The sequence below is a fragment of the Chiloscyllium plagiosum genome, unplaced genomic scaffold, assembly GCF_037043375.1.
Source record: "Chiloscyllium plagiosum isolate Xiang-an unplaced genomic scaffold, Cpla_swu_hap1 HiC_scaffold_49, whole genome shotgun sequence".
Lineage (NCBI taxonomy): Eukaryota > Metazoa > Chordata > Chondrichthyes > Orectolobiformes > Hemiscylliidae > Chiloscyllium > Chiloscyllium plagiosum.
Genome location: NW_028270187.1, coordinates 11,681,609 through 11,706,552, shown reverse-complemented (window position 1 = coordinate 11,706,552; position 24,944 = coordinate 11,681,609). Strand labels below are relative to the sequence as shown.

The following is a 24,944-nucleotide window of genomic DNA, read 5'->3' as shown; positions in this document are numbered from 1 at the left end:
ATTTACATTTTCTCATCACAGTATCCACATAAAGGAAACTGCCAGGGACTGGTTGATAAATACATTTCATACATTTTAAATAAATAGGATCAGTCCCTAGTGTTTCTCTGATGTGGATATGCAAGTTTAGTTATCAATATATATATATATATATACCTGTCAGTTTCTGCTCTGCAAATGTGCGTGTTTGCTTTGCCAATCTGTCCCAAACAGTTTCTGCTGTGTGCCTGAGAGTGTAGTTATCAACCTGAACCTGTCAGTTTCAGTTTTGAGACTGCGAGTTTCGATATTAGTCTCTACCTGTCATTTTCTTCTTTGTCAAAGTGAGTGTAACTGTCAATCTGTATCTTTCAGACTCTGCTGTGTGAATACATAAATAGAGATGTCAATCTGTAGCTGTCAGTTTCTGCTTGGTGAATATGTTTGTGTAATAGCCAATCTTTCCAATTTCTACTATGTGAATGTGTGAACTGAGTTTTCACCTGTCACTATCCGTTTCTGCTTTGTGAATGTGAGAGTTTAATTATCACTCTTTCCCTGTCAGGCTCTGTAATATCAGTGTTTTGAGTGTATTTACTCATCGTTTCCTGTCAGTTTGTGTGACTGTTGTTATCAACTGGCACCTCTTAGATTCTGCTATGTGAATATGAGTGTAGTTATCCGTTTCATTTGATCTGATTTATTATTCTCACACGCACTGACATACAATGAAAAGTATTGTTTTGTGTACTTAACAGGCAAATAATATCAGACAAAATGCATCAGGGTAATAGAACAGAATCTGTAATACAGTATTAAAGCAGCAAAGAGAGAGAGATTAACATTAAAATTTGAGCGAGATTAGAATGGTGCTGGAAAAGCACAGCAGGTCAGGCAGCATCCGAAGAGCAGGAAACAAAATCGACATTTCAGGCAAAAGCCTTTCATCAGGAATGCCCGAAACCTCAATTTTCCTGCTCCTCGGATGCTGCCTGACCGGCTGTGCTTTTCCAGCACCACCCTCATCTTGACTTTAAGCTCCAGCATCTGCAGTACCCACTTTCGCCTTAAAATTTGAGCAGTACATTCAAAAGTCTGATAACAGCAGAGAAGCTGTTCTTGAGTTAATTGGGTGGCGTATTCAAACTTCTGCATTTTCTGGTGGTAGCTAGGAAAATATTAGTTTATATACAAAATATAGGGTGGGTGGAAGTGTGCCAAGAAAAAGACAGATGGAGATAGAATCCAAAGAAAGAGAAGAACACGAGGACAGACAAATGAGTGGATAACTGTCAGACTAAGAGGGTGGATAGCTATTTAATAAGATCTGTTAGTGGCTCACAATTGGTGGTGTACAGCAGCAGACTGTGTGTTAACAAGGGGTGTGGGGTTTTGGGTAATGACATGGAGAGCTCAAGTCCTAAAGTTGTAGAACACAATACTGAGTCCAGAAGACTATCGAGTTCCCAAGCAACAAATAAGGTGCTGTTCTTCAAGCGTGTACTGAGCTTCACTAGAGCACTACAGCAAGCCTGAGACCGAGATGTTGGCCAGGGTACAGGGTGGTGTGTTGAAGTGACATGCAACAGGAAGCTCAGGGTCTTTTTGTCTGGATAGAATGTAGGCGTTCTGAAAAGTGGACACCCGTTCTGCGTTCAGTTTCTCCAACATAGAGGAGACCACATTGTGTGCATTTTCCTTGCCACTGCCAGTTCTGAGGACCAGTCACTGGACCTGAAATGCTGCCAGACCTGTGAATTTTCCACCAATTTTTGTTTTGTAATCAATCTCTCGCTGGGAGTTTCTTCTCTGTGAATATTGTTATCAAAGTGTACACATCAACTTACGCGATTTGAAATTGGGAGCATAATCAATCTATTCCTGTCAGTTTCTGCTTTGTGAATATGAGAGTGTAGTTATCAATCTTTCTCTGAAATTTACTGCCACCTGCATGTGAGTTATTTACCAACCTGTCCCTGTCAGATTCTGCTCTGTGCATCTGAGAGTGCAGTTAATAAACTGTATCCATCAGCTTCTTATTTATAAATATGCAAATTCATTTATCATCCTGTACCTGTCAGGTTTTGCTGTGCAAATCTGTTAGTCTCGTTATTAACCTGTACCTGTCATGTGTGTGTGCATGATTATTGTTCTCTCCCTTTCAGTTTCTGCAATGTGAATACATGAGAGCAGATATCAATCGATGTCTGTCAGTTTTGGTTGTGTCCATACGAGAGTTTAGGACTTGATGTATAAATGTCAATTTCTGCTGTGTCCATGTGTGAATTTAGGAATTGATCTATACATGCCAGTTTCTGCTGTGTCACTGAGAGTGAAGTTCTCAATGAGTTCCAGTCACTTTCAACTCTTATATCAAATTTGCTCAATTCTCTGGCAACCAATAATATTCTAGAATCTATTGTTGATTACCAGAAAAATTCATCTGATTCACGAATGCGCTCGAAGGAGGGAAACTGCCATCCTTACCTTGTCTGGCCTACATGTGACTGCAGACACACATCAATGTGGTTGACTCCTAAGTACTGCATGGGTAGTTAGGGTTGGGCAATAAATGCTGGCCTAGCCACTGATGCCCCCATCCCATGACTGAATTAGAAAAAAAAAGTTCTCTGTGACTGTGATTCAATCTGTGATAGCAGTTCTTAGGGTGTTGTGATTGTGCCTTAAACTCTTAGGCATTTTGTGATTTATGACTCAATCACAGAATTGGTACAGCCATTCAGCGTGTTGTGTCTGTGCTGGGACATTCTATTCTTCATCTGTTCTCCATACTAGTTTCCAATAACTGTTTGGGATTCTGAACTTCATCCACTCACTATCAGTGTCTCGGTGTAAATGGCAATTTGAGATTAGTTCTGCAGTTATCAGCCTTTGAATACCTATAGTACCAGTTTTGCTCTGTGTGCAGTGACAAGTCGAATATTTGGATGCTATTCTCTTTCTATGTTCAGTTGTGTTTTTTCAGTCAGGGTGTAGGATAAACCAGTCCAATGTTCGCTCAATCTGGTGATTGAGGGATTAATGTTGGTTCAATACTTATCTTAGAATCAGTTTTGATTTTACATTTTGTGTATGCACTAGTCTTTGGCAGTTGCTGCTGGGCACCGCAATAAAGTAACATCTAAAACTAAAATCTTCTGAAGCATTTAATAATTTGGTCAGTCAATTTATGACTGTCCATATCTGGAAGTAGTTGTGGGCCTAAATTGCATTTTTATCCCTTTTAACCATTAACTGGCTGCATGTGAGCGAGTTTTCTGTTGTTCTGCCAAACTGTATCACTTTGAAGAGTGGTACTGGTCTACATCACACTGACATTGTCTGTATGTCTCCTTGTGTTTCCAGTCCTGCATGTCATGATCTGATCCACTTTGAGATGGGTTTAAAGTCTTATCAATCAGTGTTTCACACATTTAAAAACTGTGGAAATGCTTCTGCATTACTCAGGCCCTCAACAAGAATGGGAGTGTGGATAAAGTGTATTTTCATCAACACCAGGCTGAGAGACAGGCAGACAGAGACAGATGTGTATGCACATGTGTGAATGAGCTTGAAGCATCCTCTCTGGAAGCATCCTCTGGAGATCAGGCTTGACCAAGAAGTTCACCTGGAATTTACATTGTTTGATTATTCTCTTTATCCAGGACAACTATTTATCAAAAGAATAAATTTGTCCTGGTCAGTTACTCAATGTCCAACTTTGCTTCTATATCTGCACTCAATATCAACTTCATATATACTTGTTATAACAATATAACAGCATGATTGATTATTGATTATAACTTTAAAAATGCCTTTTCTACATATGAATTTAATGCAGCTCAAATGTATATTTATTACAAGCATACAGTCTAACCTGCTTCTAATCTTATGAATGATAATTGGCTTTTAATAATGGAATTTACCATCACTGAGGTGGTATGCATTCAGAACAGGGTGAAATATGGATTTATATATCATCCGTTGTGTTTAACTCTTGGATTGAATGTGTACTTCTGGAAATGGAGCTCAATGTGCGTCTGACTTAACCCACTCAGACAGTGGAAAGGACATTCTCCACTCTGTCAGTGGTAACATACCTGCTGATTGTGAGAAGCAGCTGGTCACTCTTGGATTGGTCCATCAAATATTTGCCTGGAGAAAGACAAAAGAGAGAGCTCCTGTACATCACTAGCAGCTGAGTAGGAAGACATTAAATAATCAATGCAATATTCAGGTCATGATCATTATAATTCTTTGTTTTTGAACAAGGTCAGGTGAACAGAGCAGATCCTGGTTCCACTCGAACCCAGAGCACCTTCCAGTCTTTTTCTATTTTCGAAATTCAAAAACATTTTACTAAGATAAAAATAAACTAACCAAAATATGCACAGCTCCACAAATGTAATGATTACGCAGTTCAATATCCAACTCCCAATACACCAACTGTGGAAAGACGAACACTGGGCCCGATTTCACATACTTTGAGACGTTTCCCGGTGCCTGCTATATTTACCCTTCACAGGATTATTACACTTGTTTCTACTGTCCGTTATTTCAATGTCTATTCGCAACAAATAGCGAGAAACAGAAGCCAAACAATGAATTTCCATCAGTGTTTAGGGGATTATAAACCCCAAGAATGTCCCACAGCAGCTTCTTCCCGCTCTGCCTCCCTCAGCAGGCCCACACACCGCCCGAGAAAGGCCTCTCTCTTCCTCCCCAGCCCGCTCACTCCAAGTTCCGGGACCAGTTCCTGCTCCGCTCTGCCTCTTACAAACAGCCCCCGGTTCTCCCTGAACTCACCCCGAATCAATCCCGGTCTCGGAGCCCCCTCTGTGTCCCAGGCTCCCATCCCGATGTGCTGCTGGAAGGAGCCTGCTGTTCCCTCGCTTCCCTGGGCGCTGATCTCTCCATTGCGGTCTGTTTCAAACAATGCTCCTCAATGGCAGGGCTGGGGGAGGGCCTCACGCATGCGCTCCACTCGTCAGGACCAATCTGCATTGGGGGAGGGGCAGCATCGCGCATGTGCCGGTTTTCCCGATGACTCACAGAAACAAACATCAATTGGTCATTTCCCCAATTCCCTTTTCTCCCAGTTTGACCAAAGCAACTGGGACTGTGGGGGAAAGGGCAGAGAAGGTTTCAAGCTGGGAATTGCCCCTTTATGAAGCTCCAATAGTGCTCATTCCCGGGCCATGTTAATAACTCCTCCCTCTCCCCTTCACTGTTTTGATCACACAGTATTGCCCTTTGATGCGAAGGGCAGTGCTTGTCACTGGCCACTCGGATGTTTTCCTATCTTCCTGATGGTGGAAATTGAATAAAGATTCGTACACCTTGTGTCTCTCACTGTGTCTCACACCTACGCACACATGGGTGCTGGGGAAAACATAAGCCCTACCGCGGTTAGGCGGTAGTGTGGGGGTTAATAGCAAAAGAAAAAAAAGAAAAAAAATAACCTGGATATTTCACACAGCATTGCCCTCTGAGAAGGGCAATGCTTGTCACTGGCCACTCGGGTGTTTTCCCTTTAAAAAAGAAGAAAAAATAATAACTCCTCCCTCCGGCTCTCTCACAATCTGATCAGGGAGCGGAGAAGCTGGAGGCCACTCGGCCCATCCTCTGTGCTCCCCCATTCAATAACATCACGTCTGATCGAATGTTAACTGTGATATTTAATCCTGCTGACCCCTCATCCAAAAATATTAACTTCTTGCCCAAAGTAACATACAGAGAGATGGAATAAGTGAAGGCAGAAAATAACTGATGGAGAGAGTCTTGCGTCACAGTGTCAGACCTTATTTCTGGGTCAGGAGGCCCATGCAAAAGTCAGACCAGCTGTGCAATAACATCTCTGGGACTCGATTTAGTTTGTAGTGGATGACAGATTTTAGTGACAGGTATGCCGCAGAAAGAAAATTGTGATGCATTGTATGCCACAACGAGAGACCCCAGCTGTTTTTATTTTTTCACTCCTGGAACGTGGATGTCGCTGGCTGAGCCTAGCATTTATTCTCCATCGTTTTGAGAAGGCGGTGGTGAGCCACCTTCTGGAACCGCTGTTGTGCATGTACTGCCCACAATGCCAGGAACACGGAGTTCCAGGGTCTTGATCCAGTGACAGTGAAAGAAAACGGTCTTATTTCCAAGTCAGGATCGTGAGTGTCTTTGGACGAGAGCTTGTCTCGGAGATGTTCCCTAAAGCGCTCTGCTAGGAGGCGTCCAGTCTCCCCAATGTGACCATATAGTTACAGCTGATGGGAACACCAAGGGAGACAGTGAGGACAGAGGAGATTTCATCCGGAATAAACATTCCCCGACCTAATATATAATGTAATAATTGCATAACATTCATGGCAATGTACTAATCGGTGCCGCAGAAAGCCGTGTCTTCCAACTAACTCCCCTCCCGGCTCGGCTAGATTCAAAATATATTGAAGAACAACAGAATTGACTTCGTGCGGAGGGAACAAATTAATGTCGTGCTCTTAGGTCCCCTATCGCTTCCCGCTCCCTCTGGATGGTTTCGTGGCTCTGAAAAGAGCCGTTGTGCTTTTCTCTCTCTGTCTCGGGGTGAATGTGCCGGGCGGCCAAGCTCTGTTTAGGCGCGCTCCCCGCGGATCCGGCGGGCCAGCTGGATGTCTTTGGGCATGATGGTGACCCGCTTGGCGTGGATGGCACACAGGTTGGTGTCCTCAAACAGTCCCACCAGGTAAGCCTCGCTGACCTCCTGTGTTTGCAGAGAAAATTTTCTGACAAGTATAATTTGATAAAGACACTCAAATATTCATAGGGCAGAATGTATTGATCCCAACACTATCTCACCAAGCAGAAACTGTCAGGGAAATATTGATAAATACACTCACATGTTCACATTGCAGAGACTGACAGGAAGCATTGCTTCCGAATTTCTCATATTTACACAGTGGAATTGGTCAGGGATCGACTGACAATTTCACACACATATTCAGCCAGAAAAACTGACAGGTATGGATTAGTAACTACATTTACAGATTCTGACAGGGACAGATTAAACTAAACTCTCAGAAAAACTCAAAGCAGAATCTGATAGGTAGAATGATAAATGCATCTACACATTCACAAAGCCAAAAACTGACAGTTACTCATTGATAATTAAACACTGATTCAGAGAACAGAAACTAATGAGGAAAGATTGATCAATTTACTTTCACGTTGCAAACACTGACAGCAATAGATTAATAAATACATCCACAGACACAGAGCAGAAACTGTTAGGTACAGATTGATAACTACACGCCTGTATGCATATAGCAGAAAGTGACGTGGACAGATTGATAACTATAGTCACACATTCTCATTGCAGCATCTGACAGCAATACATTGATTGACAATCTCTTGTTCACATGACAGAATTGACAGAGACTGAAAATGACAGTCACATTCACACAGCAAAATCTGACAGGTACAGTTTGATAACAGCACTCTCACATGCACACTGACTGAAACTGGCAGGTATATGTTGATAACTGCATTCACCTATTAACAAACCAGAAACAGACAGGTACAGGTTATTACTGACGCTCTCAGATTAACAGAACAGAAACTGACAGGGACAGGCTGCTCAATAAACTCACACATTGCAGAGAGTGACAAATATATATTTAGAACTGTATTTTGACATTTACAAGTAGAGATGGATAACTCCATTCAAATATTCATACAGGAAGAATGGACAGGTCCAAATTGATAGCTATATTGACATATCTATGAAACAGAGACTGGCAGGAACAAATTGAAAACTAAATTCAGATTGCAGTGCTCTCAGCTGCAGGGTTATGGGCTGTTAGCAGGAACATGGGATTAAATGGCCATCTGGTGTGTTTGTGTTGGAATGGACAAGATAGGCCAAATGGTCCTCTTATGTGCAATGACATTTCAATGGATCTATCGTTCTATATCAATCTGTCACTGTGAGTCACTACTATTTGAATACATAAGTAATTTAAGCAAGACTAAGAAGGACAGAATGTGAGAGTGTGGTTGTTATTCACAAAGTAGGAATTGACATGAATAGTTCAATAACTAAACTCATATTCACAGCCCCACTTGCATTGGATAGTCCCATTCATGGAGCTGTACAGTAATTGTTTCGTTTCTGGACCTAAGTCAATTGGTATTGAATTAACAAAAAGAAAAATCACCAGACATGGAGCAAGAGTAGAATCAGACATGTTGTTCTGTTTGAATTCCTGGCTTTAAATACAATATCCTCATGATTATTAACAGAATGTTGCGTTGTTCAGTTAAAGATGGTCAAACTTGGCTAATGGTGATTCCCAGGAGATTTCACTTCTGTCTTCCTCCAGGCAAATACTTGAAGGATCAAGACAATGTAATTTTCCCTCGCCATGAAGCCAAGTATGTCCAGCTGCTTTTAACAAACAGCAGGTATGTTACTGCTGTCAAAGCGAAGAACATTCTTTCCACTGTCGGAGTGAATTGAGTCAGCTACACATTGAGCTCAGTTTGAGAGAGATGTTCAAACAATTGAGAAGATATCAGTTTGTTTCTTTCTCACAGTTCACAATGCACATATGTCCAGTTTGAACAAATTCACCATTCACAGCTCATTGATATTTGCACAATTTTGAAACTGGAAAGTCGGAATTCTAGTCCAAAATATGCACTCATGAACTGAAACAGATCTGCCTACAATCACCCTCATAACAAGTATCACATAACAAATCTCACCCTCACCGAGAATATTAGTGGCTGCCAGAGAGATACATCCCTTTACCAAATAGAAACTGACAGGCATGCATTGATACCTTTGTTCACTCGTTCATTTTGCAGAAAGAAGCAAAAACGCATTGATGACGACACATATTAACAGGGCAGTTACACATACACACACACACACCCCTTTTGCAGGCACTGTCATGGATAGATTCATAACACTCAGATGTTCACATGACAGAAAGTGACACACACTTTCTTATTTTCATTGCACATACCAACAGGAATGGGTTGACAACTACACTTTCATATTCAGATATCAGAAAGTAACCCGCACAGATGAATAACTTTGCTCAAATGTTCACCTATCAGAAGGTGGCATTACAGATCAATAACCAAACTCAACTGCTGTCAGGTGGAGTGAAGGTGAGACTGAAAGTGACACTTTCATTGCCAAAGATAAAAGAAAAACTCTCAGGTACTTTAGGACAGGTACAGGTCGATAAATGAATTTTCATATCCACAATGCAGGAAATGAGAGATCGAGACTGTGGCTTTAACGGGTTTTTGTCTTTTTGTTCTTGAAGAGCAAATTTAAGGCAGAGCCACCGAGCCACGAGAGCAACAGTTTGAGGCCTATCGGGCATCTTTACAGAAAGCTGAAGACTCATCAACAGAAATGCTTCATGTTTGAGAAGGACACCTTGAGTTTATTGTTTTTGGAGAAATTTAAGAACAAAAATTACAGACTGTTTAGATGAAGCTTACTGTCGCAGCCATTCAATTTGCAAATTACATACATGGCAGGGCGAGGGAACCTAATTGCCAAGGTGTTGTTGTGACTTTGATGAAAAAAGATGGAAGCGTTACATAGCAGGAAAAAGTGGGCTGTCGTAGTGAGTGTTTGCATGCTTAGAGTCAATGAAGTGTGTACGTATTGTTTACTAATAATGTAAGGCTAAGGAATTTTTAAAAATTGGGCCATCTCTGTATATTGATCAGTCCTTTTTAAGAGGGGTGGAAGGTTTGATGATATTGTGGCTTGAAGATATTTATTTTGTTCTTTCTTTCTTGTTGAAGAGAGGTTTTATGGCAGAAGTGTCAAGAAGTCTGCACTAGAGTAAACAGTTTGAGGCTTCTTTTAAAGTTGGAACAGAAGCAGCCTGAATAGATGTGGCCAAGCTCTCACAGAATGACATTTTTAGTTTTGGCTTTCAGCAAAACTGTTGGTGTCTTGAAGACAGGAAAGCTAGTTTTTTCCTCTCAGTTACAGTCAGAAGCTGCAGATTCTCTTTCTGCTACTGGAGTCGGATGTGAGACTATATACTTTATTGAATTTATCTTTTGCCAAGGATGTTTATGGGATATTACTGTATTGGAACAGTTAATTAGCAAGTGATACTGTACCCATTATTCTGTTAAGTATTCCAGTAGAGTTAAGTTATTCCAATTTCTTCTTTATTGCTTTGTATATGAACTAGTATGGACAGGACAAAATGCACCTTTTAAAGCCACACTAACTATTCTAACTAATAGCTGCCCTCATATTCACGTAATAGAAACAGACTGGTACAGATTGATAACTACATTGCCATATGCACACCAGAGAAACATTCAGGAACAGATTTAGCCAAAATTAGATATTCATAAAGCAGAAGCTGACAGGTACAGATTGATAACCAAAGTCTCATATTCACAAACCAGAAAATGTCAGGTCAAGATTGATGACCATGTTTACAACACAGAACCTGACAAGGTGAGACTGATAAAAGCATTCACACAGACTTGTAGCAGACACTGATAGGGATAGACTGTTCATTACACAGACATATTTACTGAGCAGAAACTGACAGGTACTGATTGGTAATGCCAGTCAAACATTCACATAACAGAAATGAACATAAAGACATGGATAGCAAAACCCCCATTTACATAGCAGAAATTGTCAGGGACCAATTAGTAAATACACTCTCACATTCAAAGAGCAAACACTGACAGGGACAGATTGACAACTACAATTACACATTCTCACAGCAGAGACCTAAAGGATAGACTGATAATTACACAAACATAATGACTGTGAAAGAACAGACAGGTACAGATTGATGACTAGACTGCCATATTCGCACATCACAACCTGTGTGGAAAAGCTTAACTAAATTGAGATACTCACAAAACAGAAGCTGACAGGTACATGTTGATAACCACACTGACATATTCCCAACAGAAAAATGGACGAGGTAATTCTGATAAAAGCACTCCCACATTCATATAGGAGAGACTGATATTGGAACACTGAAAATTTCACAGACAAATTCATTGAGTAGAAAGAAACGGGTACAGATTGACAAAGCCAGTCAAACAGTCTCATAGTAAAGACTGATAGGCACTGCAATGGTAAATACCCTTACACATTCTCACATCAGACATTCTGGGATTGGGATTGTGATAGTTACACTAACATAATCACTGTGGAAGAATGGACAGGTACAGACTGATGACTACACTCACACATTCAGATGGCAGAAACTGACAGGGACAGATTGTGAGAGAGTAATAATTATTCACCTCCCGAAAGCTAACGAGAGGTAAACTAACCCTTAACCAACCTGAAATTCTGAACAACACTATCTCACAGTGTAAACAGGGAATCACAGTGATAAAACAAATAACACGAAATAGTTACAATTAAAATTCATACAAGTACAATGTTCAAAATAATCTTTAAATAACAGTGACCAGTTCAGAGTGGGTACAAATGACTTGTGACCAAATAAAGTTCAGAGAAAATCCACATACCAAAGTTCATAATGAAAAAAGTTTCTGCTAGAAACTGAAATGCACCAAATAATATCTATTCCAATGTAGTGCAAAGTAAGATTTCAGGAACTGAAATATTGGCAGGAGGCTGCTGACACTGACTGAGGAGCCAAACAGTCAAGGAGTAAAATTCATGTTGTCAACAGAAAGCAAAAGGCACAGGTCACAGTACGTTAGTTCCCTTTAGTCATTGAGGCAATCAGAGTAGATCTGACAATCATACACACACTGGCAGCTATTCTGAATAATGTATGAATACTTTGGCTGATACTGATTGGAGATTTGAAGAAGAATAGGGGAAAAGATAACTGAAGGGAGTTTTCAGAGTAGATGATAGTAGAATGTCCTTCATAAGACCATAAGACATAGGAGTGGAAGTAAGGCCATTCGGCCCATCGAGTCCACTCTGCCATTCAATCATGGCTGATGGGCATTTCAACTCCACTTAACCGCATTCTCCACGTAGCCCATAATTCCTTGTGACATCAAGAATTTATCAATCTCTGCCTTGAAGACATTTAGCGTCCTGGCCTCCACTGCACTCTGTGGCAATGAATTCCACAGGCCCACCACTCCGTGGCTGAAGAAATGTCTCTGCATTTCCGTTCTGAATTTACCCCCTCTAATTCTAAGGCTGTGTCCACGGGTCCTAGTCTCCTCGCCTAATGGAAACAATTTCCTAGCGTCCACCCTTTCCAAGCCATGTATTATGTTGTAAGTTTCTATTAGATCTCCCCTTAATCTTCTAAACTCCAATGAATACAATCCCAGGATCCTCAGCCATTCCTCGTATGTTAGACCTACCATTCCAGGGATCATCTGTGTGAATCTCCGCTGGACATGCTCCAGTGCCAGTATGTCCTTCCTGAGGTGTGGGGACCAAAACTGGACACAGTACTCCAAATGGGGCCTAACCAGAGCTTTGTAAAGTCTCAGTAGCACAACGGTGCTTTTATATTCCAATCCTCTTGAGATAAATGACAACATTGCATTCGCTTTCTTAATCACGGACTCATCATGCATGTTTAGAGAATCCTTGACTAGCTTACCCAGATCCCTTTGTACTTTGGCTTTATGAATTTTCTCACTGTTTTGAAAGTAGTCCATGCTTGTATTCTTTTTTCCAAAGTGCAAGACCTCACATTTGCTCACATTGAATTCCATCAGCCATTTCCTGGACCACTCTCCCAAACTGTCTACATCCTTCTGCAGCCTCCCCACTTCCTCAATACTGCCTGCCTGTCCACCTAACTTCGTATCATTGGCAAACTTCGCTAGAATGCCCCCAGTCCCTTCATCCAGATCATTAATATATAACGTGAACAGCTGCGGCCCCAACACTGAACCCTGCGGGACACCACTTGTCACCGGCTGCCATTCCGAAAAAGAACCTTTTACCCCAACTCTCTGCCTTCTGTCAGACAGCCAATCCTCAATCCGTACCAGTAGCTCACCTCGAACACCATGGGCCCTCACCTTGCTCAGCAGCCTCCCGTGTGGCACCTTATCAAAGGCCTTTTGGAAGTCTAGATAGACCACATCCACTGGGTTTCCCTGGTCTCACCTACTTGTCACCTCTTCAAAGAATTCCAACAGGTTTGTCAGGCACGACATCCCCTTACTAAATCCATGTTGACTTGTTCTAATCCGACTCTGTTCTTCCAAAAATTTAGAAACCTCATCCTCAATGATGGACTCTAGAATTTTACCAACAACCGAGGTTAGGCTAATTGGCCTATTATTTTCCACCTTTTGTCTTGATCCTTTCTTGAACAAGGGGGTTACAACAGCGATCTTCCAATCATCCGGGACTTTCCCTGACTCCAGTGACTTTTGAAAGATCTCAACCAACGCCTCCGCTATTTCCTCAGTGACCTCCCTCAGAACTCTAGGATGTAGCCCATCGGGGCCAGGAGATTTATCAATTTTAAGACCTTTTAGCTTTTCTAGCACTTTCTCTTTTGTAATGGCAACCATATTCAACTCAGCCCCCGACTCCCTTTAATTGTTGGGATATTACTCATGTCTTCCACTGTGAAGACTGACACCAAGTACTTATTAAGTTCTCCAGTTATTTCCTTATCTCCCATCACTAGGCTTCCAGCATCAGTTTGAAGTGGCCCAATATCTACTTTTGCCTGTCGTTTGTTTCTTATGCATTGAAAGAAACTTTTATTATCATTTCTAAAATTTCTGGCTAGCCTTCCTTCATATTTGATCCTCTCCTTCCTTATTTCTCTCTTTGTTATCCTCTGTTTGTTTTTGTAGCCTTCCCAATCTTCTGATTTCCCAGTGCTCTTGGCCACTTTATAGGATCTCTCTTTTTCTTTAATATATTTCCTGACTTCTTTTGTCAGCCATGGCTGTCTCATCCCTCCCCGGATAATCTTTCTTTTCTTGGGGATGAACCTCTGTACAGTGTCCTCAATTATAGCCACAAACTCCTGCCATTTTTGTTCTACTGTCTTCCCCGCTAGGCTCTGCTTCCAGTCTACTTTTGTCAGTTCCTCGCTCATGCCCTCATAATTACCTTTATTTAACTGTAACACCATTACATCCGATTTTGGCCTTCTCTCTCTCAAACTGCAGACTGAACTCTACCATGTTATGATCGCTGCATCCTAAGTGTTCCCATACTTTAAGATTTTTTATAAAGTCTGGTTCGTTACATAGCACTAGGTCCAGAATAGCCTGCTCCCTTGTGGGCTCCATGACAAGCTGTTCCAAAAAGCCATCCTGTAAGCATTCCATGAATTCCCTTTCTTTGGATCCACCGGCAACATTATTTACCCAGTCCACCTGCATATTGAAGTATCCCATGATCTCCATGACCTTGCCTTTTTGACATGCCTTCTCTATTTCCCGGTAAATGTTGCGCCCCTGGTCCTGACCACTGTTAGGAGGTCTGTACTTAACTCCCATTATTTTTTTTTGCCTTTGTGGTTCCTCAATTCCACCCACACAGACTCCACATCATCCAACGCTATGTCATTCAGTGCCATGGATTTAATTTTGTTCTTAACTAACAAGGCAACCCCATCCCCTCTGCCCGCCTTCCTGTCTTTTCGATAAGTTGAAAATCCTTGGATGTTTAACTGCCAGTCCTGACCCCCCTGCAAACATGTCTCTCTGATGCCTACCACATCATAATCATTCATGATGATCTGTGCCATTAGTTCATCTGCTTTGTTATGAATGCTACAAGCAGTCAGCTAAAGTGCCTTAATGCTAACTTTCTTATCATTAGAGATATTGGAAGTCATAAGATGTCCTAAGTTATCCTTCCTTTTTGCTGCATTCCCAGTCTGCCTCAAGTTTAAATCCGCCTGCACACATGCCTCAAGTTTAAATCCCCCTACTGACCACTCTATTTATCATCTTTGCTAGAAGATTGGTACCTGATCGGTTCAGGTGGAGACCGTCCCAACGGTACAGATCCCCCCGGTTCCAAAACTGATGCCAATGCCCCATGAAGTGGAATCCCTCTTTCCCACACCAATCCCTTAGCCACGTGTTTACTTCCCTAATTTTCTTATCCCTATGCCAATTGGCACGTGGCTCGGGCAGTAATCTGGAGGACCTGTACTTCAATTTCCTTCCTAGTGCTTGATAATCCCCAAACAGGTCCTCCACCCTAGCTTTGCCTATGTTGTTAGTCCCAACGTGGACCACAACAACTGGATCCTCCCCCTCCCGCTCTAATATCCTTTCAAGCTGGTCGGAGATGTCCTGCACCCTGGCACTGGGCAGGCAACACACCATGCGAGACTCCCGATTCGGCTTGCAAAGGATACTATCTGTCCCCCTAATTATAGAATCCCCTATAACAACTACTTGTCTTTTTGCTCCCCCCTCTTGAATGGCCTTCTGCATCATGGTGCCGTGGTCAACTGGCTCATCCTGTCCAGAGCCCTTTTCCTCATCCGTACAGGGAGCAAGAATCTCATACCTGTTGGACAAGGTCAAGGGCTGAGGCTCCTGCATTCCTGAACTCAGGTTCCCCCTACCTGCCTCACTTACAGTCACACTCTGATGGCACTGATTACTAACTGAATGTGAATTACTTAATCTCCCATGTGTGACTGCCTCCTGAAACAAAGCATCCAGGTAACTCTCCCCCTCCCGGATGTGCTGCAGTGTTTGAAGCTCAGATTCTAGATTATCAACTCTGATCAGGAGTTCTTCCAGCATCCAACATTTGCTGCAGATGTGGTCACTGCCATTCACAATGGGATCAGCCAGCTCCCACATCATACAGCTACAGCAGAGAGTGTAGAGCAAGAAACACAAGCAAAAGAGAACATTCCTTAACTCCCATTTTCCTTCAACGCAATGCAATTGTCAAGTAGTTCCATCATTTCCAGGAGTAAAACATACACCCTGTCAGATTGCAGTGCATTTTCTCACTTGACAATAACTGTGATGCCATTTTAAAATGGAAAAGAAAACCATTATCAAAAGATGCAGAATACGTTACAATTAGAATCTCACACTTTGGAACAAGCTTGGAATTTGATCCCTTCACAAGATTTCGGTTTGTGTTTCCGATGATATTGCAGATCCTGACAGGTCCACATTGATTCCCAGACTAACCAATCAGAGTGAGGTTACTATGCCCCCAAAGCAGCCAATAAGAAGACAGGCGTTCCTCCATCCCTCATTAGCATTGATGACGCTGTCAGTCTATTACGTGCGAGCTCCGAGTCCGCTTTCCCTGATTCTGTGTCTGAGAGTGAGCGGCGCTATGGCTGAGGAAAAGAAGGGTCAAGTTGCCAAGAAGGGCGCGAAGAAAGCGGTGAAGAGGGCGCCAGCGAAGGGCGGCAAGAAGAGGAGGCGGTCCAGGAAAGAAAGTTAGGCCATCTACATCTACAAAGTGATGAAGCAGGTTCACCCCGACACCGGCATCTCCTCCAAGGCCATGAGCATCATGAACTCGTTCGTCAAAGATATTTTCGAGCGCATCGCGGGGGAGGCTTCCCGCCTGGCCCATTACAACAAGCGCAGCACCATCAGCTCCCGGGAGATCCAGACCGCCGTGCGGCTGCTGCTGCCCGGGGAGCTGGCCAAGCACGCCGTGTCGGAGGGCACAAAGGCGGTGACCAAGTACACCAGCTCCAAGTGAGGGACCGCATTGTACTGAAACACACACATCCACAACCCAAAGGCTCTTTTAAGAGCCACCTACAATTTCTCTGAAATAGCTGGACCATTATGTTTCTGGGTTTGTACCATTAATGTCATTGCGAGGTTTGTATGTTGTAAATGTTCTATAAAGTGACAGCTGACCCGGTGCGCGCCTTACTCTCAGATGCGATCAAGTATATCCTGTAGTCCCTGCCTGGGGAGAGAGATCATCTTAAACGCCACTGAGACATTTTTCAGCTGATTTTATGTGTCCGTGTTCCTCTGTTATTCGGTCAGTTCAGGAGTTACGAGCCCCGATGGGGCACGAATCTTGAGTTTCACCCCCAGAAAACGAAGTGCCCCGAGTACCAGCCGACTAGCAAAATAAACAGGTTCCCTCGGAGTGCGATTTTACTTTGTTTACTTTTCATTTCCAAATCTCCGCACTGGTATTGTCAGGATGTACTCGAACAGTTGCAGGAGTGGCAGAGTAAATGTGGAGTTTTTATCGATCTATGATCGTGTGCAATAGGGAAGGAAAGTTTAAAATATTCTCGAACGATCGTGTTCACTATTAATGCACTGACTCGGGAGAACGTAATCATGTTTTATCAGTATATCGGGGTGCTGTTGAAATGTGAAATAAATGATTGGTTGCAGAGTGCAGGGTTTGACGCCTTTTTTGTTTCCGCTTGTGTTTAATGTTCAGAAGATTCCATTCAGGATCAGAAATGGGCAGATTCCAGGAGGCAAGGTAAAGGGTACACTTTTAACGTAGAAGTAAATTAAATCTAGTATTCGTGCATTCTTCTGTGTTTAAACTCTCTACTTTTCGGTACATATTGGCGGGCTTTTCAAGTTGTAAAAATGTGGTTGATGATTTGGCGCTGGTACTTTCCGCCTTCCTCCCCGTGCCCTCTCCGGATTGGGGAATGAGGCAGATATCTGATTGGGAATTGAAACAACATTAGGAGGGGCTGGACAATGGGACCAATCCGAAATGGCCGCCCCACCATTCCTCCCGAAGGTATAAGAGGCCGCAATGTGGGCGGAGTGCAGCATTCTGTGTGAAAGTGCTTGTGAGATTGTGACCATGTCCGGAAGAGGAAAGGGCGGTGGGAAAGCTCGCGCCAAGGCGAAGTCTCGGTCGTCCCGGGCTGGCCTGCAGTTCCCGGTGGGCCGTGTTCACAGGCTCCTGAGAAAGGGTAACTATGCTGAGCGTGTGGGTGCCGGAGCGCCGGTCTATCTGGCTGCGGTGCTGGAGTATCTGACGGCTGAGATCCTGGAGCTGGCCGGCAACGCGGCCCGGGACAACAAGAAGACCCGCATCATCCCCAGGCACCTGCAGCTGGCCGTGCGCAACGACGAGGAGCTCAACAAGCTGCTGGGAGGGGTGACCATCGCTCAGGGCGGGGTGCTGCCTAATATCCAGGCCGTGCTGCTGCCCAAGAAATCCGCCGCAGCGGGAGCCGCTAAAAAGTGAAGAGACCATTCTTGAATCTGACAACCCAAAGGCTCTTTTAAGAGCCACTCACAGCATCTTTGAAAGGAGCTGAACACTCCCGTCTGTCGGATTGAATTACCTTCCTTTAATTGAGATCGATTTCAGTCCCTGCCTTATTCGATACTGTGCTGTCATTGTGTGTGTGTGATCTGATATGAAACCTTTCCTCATGGCCGTTTACCGTTTGAACCTTAGCACATTGAACGTGAAAAGTTTATCATGTAATATTGATACAACGCAATCTTAACAATGCTCGGAGTACATTATTTTTATTGCTTGTAGATGTCTGTGGTCCCGTGTCTTTAATTATCGTCGTATAAATGCATCACTCAGTCCCTGTACTCCTTGCTCACAGGCAGTTTCACGTTATCTTGAACAGCATTTGGGAAGAGCTGAATTGCTCCAGTGCCGCGAGTAAGTTTATAATGAGTGGTCGCTGACCCTCGGTGTTTTATTCTCGGATGAGTTCCTGTGTAGGGTCCTTTCCCTGGCCATGGACAGGGATGGTAATGGAGGCAACAGTAAGTTTTCAGCTGCTTCGAGTTGGTCAAGTTGCTGTTTAATACTGGATCAGTTCGGGAGCTACCCGCCCCTGTGGGATATGACCCTGATTTTGATCTCTGGCAAACAGAAGAAGCGAGTCAACATTAGAGTGGTACTGGAAAAGCGCTTTTGCCCAAAACATCGATTTTCCTGCTTCTCGTATGCTGCCTGAACTGCTGTACTTTTGAAGCACCACTCTAATCTCCAGCATCTGCAATACCCATCTCTGCCAAACAGAAGTGCCCTATCTTTGAATTCCACCGATTCATTTTACAGTTAAATTTCCATACACTGATGTTGTTGCTTGATTGCACAGTGCTCTGAATGAGACTTTCTGCTGTCGTTTAGAAGCTTTCAAAATGAACTGAGATCAAACCAGGACAGTTGCCTCACTGCAAGAGTCAGTCAAAAAGCACAGAAACAGATCCGTCTGTCCAACCAGTCCATACCCAATGTAATCTCAAGCTAGTCAAATCCTACCTGCCTGTTCTTGGCCTATGACCCTCCAAAATCTTAACAATGATATACTTATCTAAATGCCTTTTCAACGTTTTGACTGTGTCCATATGCATCACCCCCTTTCAAAGTTAATTCCACATAATCTATACTGTTTTTTTTAAAAAAACTTACTTTTAAAATCTTTTTCCTTTTACCTTAAAAATGTGTCTCATAGTCTTAAAGTCTCTTACCATAGAAAAAGATACCTACCATTCCCATAACCTTTAACTCTCATGATTGTCAAAACTCTATCACCCATCAAGATCTTAGGCTCCAGAGAACAGAAGTCCCAGCCTATTCTTACAACAGAATCTTCCATTCCCATCAACATCCTAGTAAATCTTTACTGAACCCTTTCCAGCTCAATAGCATACTTTTCATAACTTGGTCACCAGAACGTGATACAGTAATCCAGAAGAGGACTTATCAACATCCTATGCAACGTCAATACGCCCTTCCAACTCCTGTACTCAAAGGTCTGAGCAATAAAGGCAAGCACGCTAAATGTTTTCTTCACCACGTTGTCTACATGTGAAGCAAACTTCAAAAAAATGCAGCTAGCCAACTAGGTCTCTCTGTTCAACAGCACTACCCAAGGCCCTTCTTGTAATTCTATAAGTCGTACCCTTGTTTGTTTTATAAATATGCAATGCCTCAATAACTCCATCTGCCATTCCTCACGCCATTGACTGATTTAATCAAGATTTGTTTCTAATCTGAGATAGCCTTCACAGTCCACTATACCACCAATTTTGATGACATCTGCAAAATTACTAATCAAACCTCCTGTATTCTCATCACATTCACATTGCAGAAACAAGCAGGTACATTTTGATAATACACTCACATAATCCCAGAGGAAAGTCTAACAGGTATATATTGATAACTACATTTTTACATTCACCTAGAACCTAATGAGGCAGATTGATAACTAAAATCACATTGACATAGCAAAAGCTGACAGGTAGAGACTGGTAATGACATTCTCATATTCACACAGCAGAATCTGACGGGGCAGATAGATAATTGGACTGTCATCTTCACATCACAGAAACATACAGGGAGAGATAGATAACTAGACAGTCATATTCAAATTACAGAAACTGATGGACAGATCAATAACTACACTTCCATATTCACAGATCAGAAACTGACAGGTACAAATGGATAGGCAAAGGTGAGGACTGCAGATACTGGAGATTAGAGTCGGGAGTGTGGTGCTGGAAAAGCACAGCAGGTCAGGAAGCATCCAAAGAGCAGGAGAATCAACATTTTGTTTAAAAGCCCTTCATCAGTACAGATGGATAACAACACCAATACATTCACATCGAAGAAACTCACAGGAAAAGAATGATAACTAAACTCATGTATTCCTGTCGCTGAAAGCAACAGGTATATTTCAATATGGATCCGCACATGTTCACTTCGCAGAAGATGGTAGTTTGACATTGATAACTACGTTCACATTTTAACAATGCAGAAACTGACAGAGACAATTGATTAAACTATCCCATTTACAGACTAGAAACTGTCATATTCACACAGTAGAAACCAACAGGTATAGGGTGATAACTTCACTCAAGTATGCACAAACTTACTGGGAGAGGGTGATACCTGTACTCACATATTCACATAGCAGAAGCTTAGAGCTGCAGATTGATACATAAGCTCTCATTGTACATATAAAATAGTTGGGCATATTCTTATTGGAGTTTTGAAGAACAATGTATGACCTTTGGAGCAAAAAAAAGATCTGAATGGAGTCGACAGAGTTGATGCTGAGAGTATGTCAATTCTCATAGAGAATCCCGAGTAAGGGACACAGTTTTGAACAGGAAGCCTTCTGTCTAAGAAAGCAATGCAGAACATTCTCCCCTTGTTCAGTTCCACAGAGAGCAGTTAGGGTTGAGTTACCAGCTTAATTTATGCTAATGTAGTCATATATCTTTTTGATACACAAGGAAGTCTTGGTTATGGGCACTAAATATCAAAATGAGATGAAGACCATAACTAAAGCCTTTGTGATCTGTTCTCAGGACAGAGTATATACAGACAGATAGAAATGTCACAGAATTCTCATGCTTCTTATGGTCTTCTGCTTTGAGATACTTAAAGTGATACAAGATTGAAAGAAGTTAATAACTACGGCATATACATTGTATCTGCAGCATCATTCACCATGCACTTTACTGATATGTGTGTGCTCACAGATCGCATACTGATCGATTCAGTTATAAGTTACCCTGATTAGATTAGATTAGATTACTTACAGTGTGGAAACAGGCCCTTCGGCCCAACAAGTCCACACCGACCCGCCGAAGCGTGACCCACCCATACCCCTACATTTACCCCTTTACCTAACACTACGGGCAATTTAGCGTGGCCAATTCGCCTGACTTGCACATCTTTTGGACTGTGGGAGGAAACCGGAGCCCCCGGAGGAAACCCACGCAGACACGGGGAGAACGTGCAAACTCCACACAGTCAGTCGCCTGAGTCGGGAATTGAACCCGGGTCTCTGGCGCTGCGAGGCAGCAGTGCTAACCACTGTGCCACCGTGCCGCCCACCAAGGGTGATGTATCAAGGATGGAGTGAATAAAAGGATTAACTATCCATTTCATCAGAAACTTTGAGATGTTGAGATATTTGCTCTCTGTCATGCCAGTGATTGACTGAAACTGAGTAAATACAAGATTAGAAACAATAAACTGGCAGTTACAGAATGAAATACTGAGTCAATTGCAAAGCAATACATTGTTAGGATATAATACAACTATTCATTAGCTATAAACTGGCATAAACAATGTAACATCTGCAGTGACATTGCAGATATTGTCAGTAACAATGTACAAAGTATTATCCTTTATCAAAATGCTGCAGTTATAAATACAAACCCAACTGCACTTTGCAGAAGCTAATATGCATAGGGTTTGGAAGTGGAGGGTAGTGAGTCCTACCTGAGTCTGCCCAAAGTGGTACTTGGTACTTTCAAAATTGACACCGACAGATTAAAGCAACAAGGTACACTTCAGAAGGTTTGAGTTACAATCCAGTAACATACTGACATGTTAAGACTGTGAAATAGAGTTTACAAGAATACATCCCAGAAACAGACTGGCACAGATTGGAATCGTGAGTGTGGTGCTGGAAAAGCACAGCAGGTCAGGCAGCATCCTGAGCAGGAGAATCGTTGTTGAGGCATAAGCCCTTCATCTCGACGTTTTGGGCATAAGCCTCTGACCCCCCAGCATCTGCAGAGATCACTTTCTCCTGGGGGCACAGATTGGAGGAATATTTCCAAGTGACTGACAAATAGTGTAACGTTTTACCGCTCACATCAGTGTTTGATGGTTACGGAATAAAACCTGTTTTGGAATAACACTGACTATTAGATGGAGGACCAGAGCCTCATTGGACAGATGTTGAGTTAATGCAAAATGTGTAAATTAGGACATGACAGATATAAAGTTAAAGTGACGCATATATATAGCATGCTGACAGTTGCTGGTGAACAGGCATTCGCGTAAGACTGAGAAATGTTATAAATCCCTGCATGAAACTGCAAGACGCCTAATTGAAAAGTGCAGCAACGTGGTTCAGTTACACTGCACGTACTTTCAAAGCACATAGTTATCGATACGTGTCTGGGCCCACACTTATCAGTCAAGGTCTCAGAAATATATTCATCCCACAGTCAAGACGTGACTCAACTCGTGACTCAAGAAAAGTATTAGATTAGATTAGATTACTTACAGTGTGGAAACATGCCCTTCGGCCCAACTAGTCCACACCGCCCCGCCGAAGCGCAACCCACCCATACCCCTACATGTACCTCTTTCCTAACACTACTTGGAGCTGGTGTACTAGGTCACCGCCTTTGTACCCTCCGACACGGCGTGCTTGGCCAGCTCCCCGGGCAGCAGCAGCCGCACGGCGGTCTGGATCTCCCGGGACATAGAAACTTATCATTTCTCTTCAACTCCGTGCAATTGAGAACGAGATGCATCAACCCCAAGTGTAGAAAACATTTTCAGTCAGGTTCCAGTGGTACGTGTAACTTGACAAAAAAATGTAATCGCAATTTCGAATGGATGAGACCTTTTTTTTTCAAATAGTGACAAGTTCTGTGTTAATTCCAGCCTATACAGAGGAACAGAAACAGACATGCGGAGATAGAAACACATCATCACAACAACAAGTAAAAGGAAACCGAGCCAATACCACAGTCACTTTCTGTATCACAGACACGAAACAAATCTCCCTCAGTCAGACTGACAGGAACAGAATCACCATCCACTTTACATTTCGTTGCAGATCCACATTGGATCTCACACTAACCAAGCAGAGAGACTCAATGTTTGGGCATGACTCTGTGTAAGCTACCCAATCAGGAGCCAAGCTTTCCTCCATCCTTCATTAGCATTCCCGACGCCGTCAGTCGATAAAGAGGGAACTCCGAGGTCCCTTTCCCTTATTCTGTGTCTGGAAGTGAGCGGCGCTATGGCTGATGAGAAGAAAGCACAGCAAGCCTCCAAGAAGGGCGCGAAGAAAATCATAAAGAAGGCGCCAGCGAAGGGAGGCAAGAAGAGGAGGCGGACCAGGAAAGAAAGTTATGCCATCTACATCTACAAAGTGATGAAGCAGGTTCACCCCGACACCGGCATCTCCTCCAAGGCCATGAGCATCATGAACTCGTTCGTCAACGATATTTTCGAGCGCATCGCGGGGGAGTCTTCCCGCCTGGCCCATTACAACAAGCGCAGCACCATCAGCTCCCGGGAGATCCAGACCGCCGTGCGGCTGCTGCTGCCCGGAGAGCTGGCCAAGCACGCCGTGTCGGAGGGCACAAAGGCGGTGACCAAGTACACCAGCTCCAAGTGAGGGACCGCATTGTACTGAAACACACACATCCACAACCCAAAGGCTCTTATAAGAGCCACCTACAACTTCCCTGAGACAGCTGAACCATTTCTTTAAGCGTTCTTTAATTTAGTTTCCGTGTGATTTTTTGATAAGGCGTTTCAACTTCGAGTGCTATATGTTTTTGTATTAGTAAGTACTTTGCAAATTATTCGCGAGTGGGATGGAGAGTGCAGATCAAGCGCCAGTGAGTCATTTTTCATCTTGCTAGTTCACCCCTGGCAGACAAATGCCCACGTCTTTCCGTCTCACGATTGATGCATTTTTTCTTCTGATTTACTTTACATTTCCAGTGCACGGGTTTGACCCGATTTTTAGCAATGCAAAATAAATCTTCCTGCTGTCGGTGAGAGACTTTCAAACAGAACAGAGAGAACTCCAACACAGCTTCCGGGCTGAAGCGTGGAGCTTTTGCTGAATCTTAAAATATCGTCTTAAAAAACGAGTACGCCTTCGATGCTGAGCCGGAAGAATGCTGTGTGCTGCTTTATCCGCATATCGGGGTGGTACGGATATGTGTAAAGAAAAGACAGGTTGCAGACTGCAATGTTTGGCCTGTTTTGTTTCAGTTTCTTCTCAAGGTTTAGAAAATACCTGCATCACTCTCAAGATCAGATACAGATCGGCAAATGAGGGAGAGTAAGACCGTGTGAATTATACGTTTGTAAACTAAAAGTAAATTAACATGAGTGTTAATGTTTTTTGAACTTCCACAGTTTTTTGTACTTCATTATTCAGGTAAAAAATACTCCTTTGTTTGGAAATTGGCGGGCTTTTCAATTTTGAAAGAAAGCAGTTGATGAATTGGCGCCCGTCGTTTCCGCCTTCCTCCCC

The 24,944-nt window shown here is 42.9% G+C and overlaps 2 protein-coding genes, 1 long non-coding RNA gene and 1 pseudogene across 3 annotated transcripts; 3 read left to right on the top strand and 1 right to left on the bottom strand.

Moving 5' to 3' along the window:
* Positions 1-761: 761 nt before the first annotated feature.
* LOC148135566 (uncharacterized) lies at positions 762-4,923 on the bottom strand. The gene is made up of 3 exons (XR_015755040.1): positions 4,786-4,923; positions 4,080-4,134; positions 762-3,607 (listed from the first exon to the last, which is right to left on the bottom strand). It is a non-coding gene; the product is annotated as an uncharacterized LOC148135566 (long non-coding RNA).
* An 11,323-nt stretch (positions 4,924-16,246) lies between these two features.
* LOC148135565 (histone H2B 1.2-like) lies at positions 16,247-16,815 on the top strand (annotated as a pseudogene).
* Positions 16,816-17,671: 856 nt separating this feature from the next.
* On the top strand, positions 17,672-18,735 carry LOC148135564 (histone H2A-like). Its single transcript, XM_087984878.1, has one exon. The coding sequence runs from the start codon at positions 17,687-17,689 to the stop codon at positions 18,125-18,127; it is 441 nt and encodes a 146-aa protein (XP_087841004.1). The 5' UTR covers positions 17,672-17,686; the 3' UTR covers positions 18,128-18,735.
* A 4,917-nt stretch (positions 18,736-23,652) lies between these two features.
* Positions 23,653-24,779, top strand: LOC122545350 (histone H2B-like). Its single transcript, XM_043684403.2, has one exon. It carries the CDS (start codon positions 23,691-23,693, stop codon positions 24,069-24,071), a length of 381 nt encoding a protein of 126 aa, XP_043540338.1. The 5' UTR covers positions 23,653-23,690; the 3' UTR covers positions 24,072-24,779.
* Positions 24,780-24,944: the final 165 nt, after the last annotated feature.

What these genes read in the sequence shown, in the direction of transcription:
- LOC148135564 (XM_087984878.1), top strand. Translation starts at nt 17,687, where the DNA reads ATGTGGGCGGAGTGCAGCATTCTGTGTGAAAGTGCTTGTGAGATTGTG.
- LOC122545350 (XM_043684403.2), top strand. Translation starts at nt 23,691, where the DNA reads ATGGCTGATGAGAAGAAAGCACAGCAAGCCTCCAAGAAGGGCGCGAAG.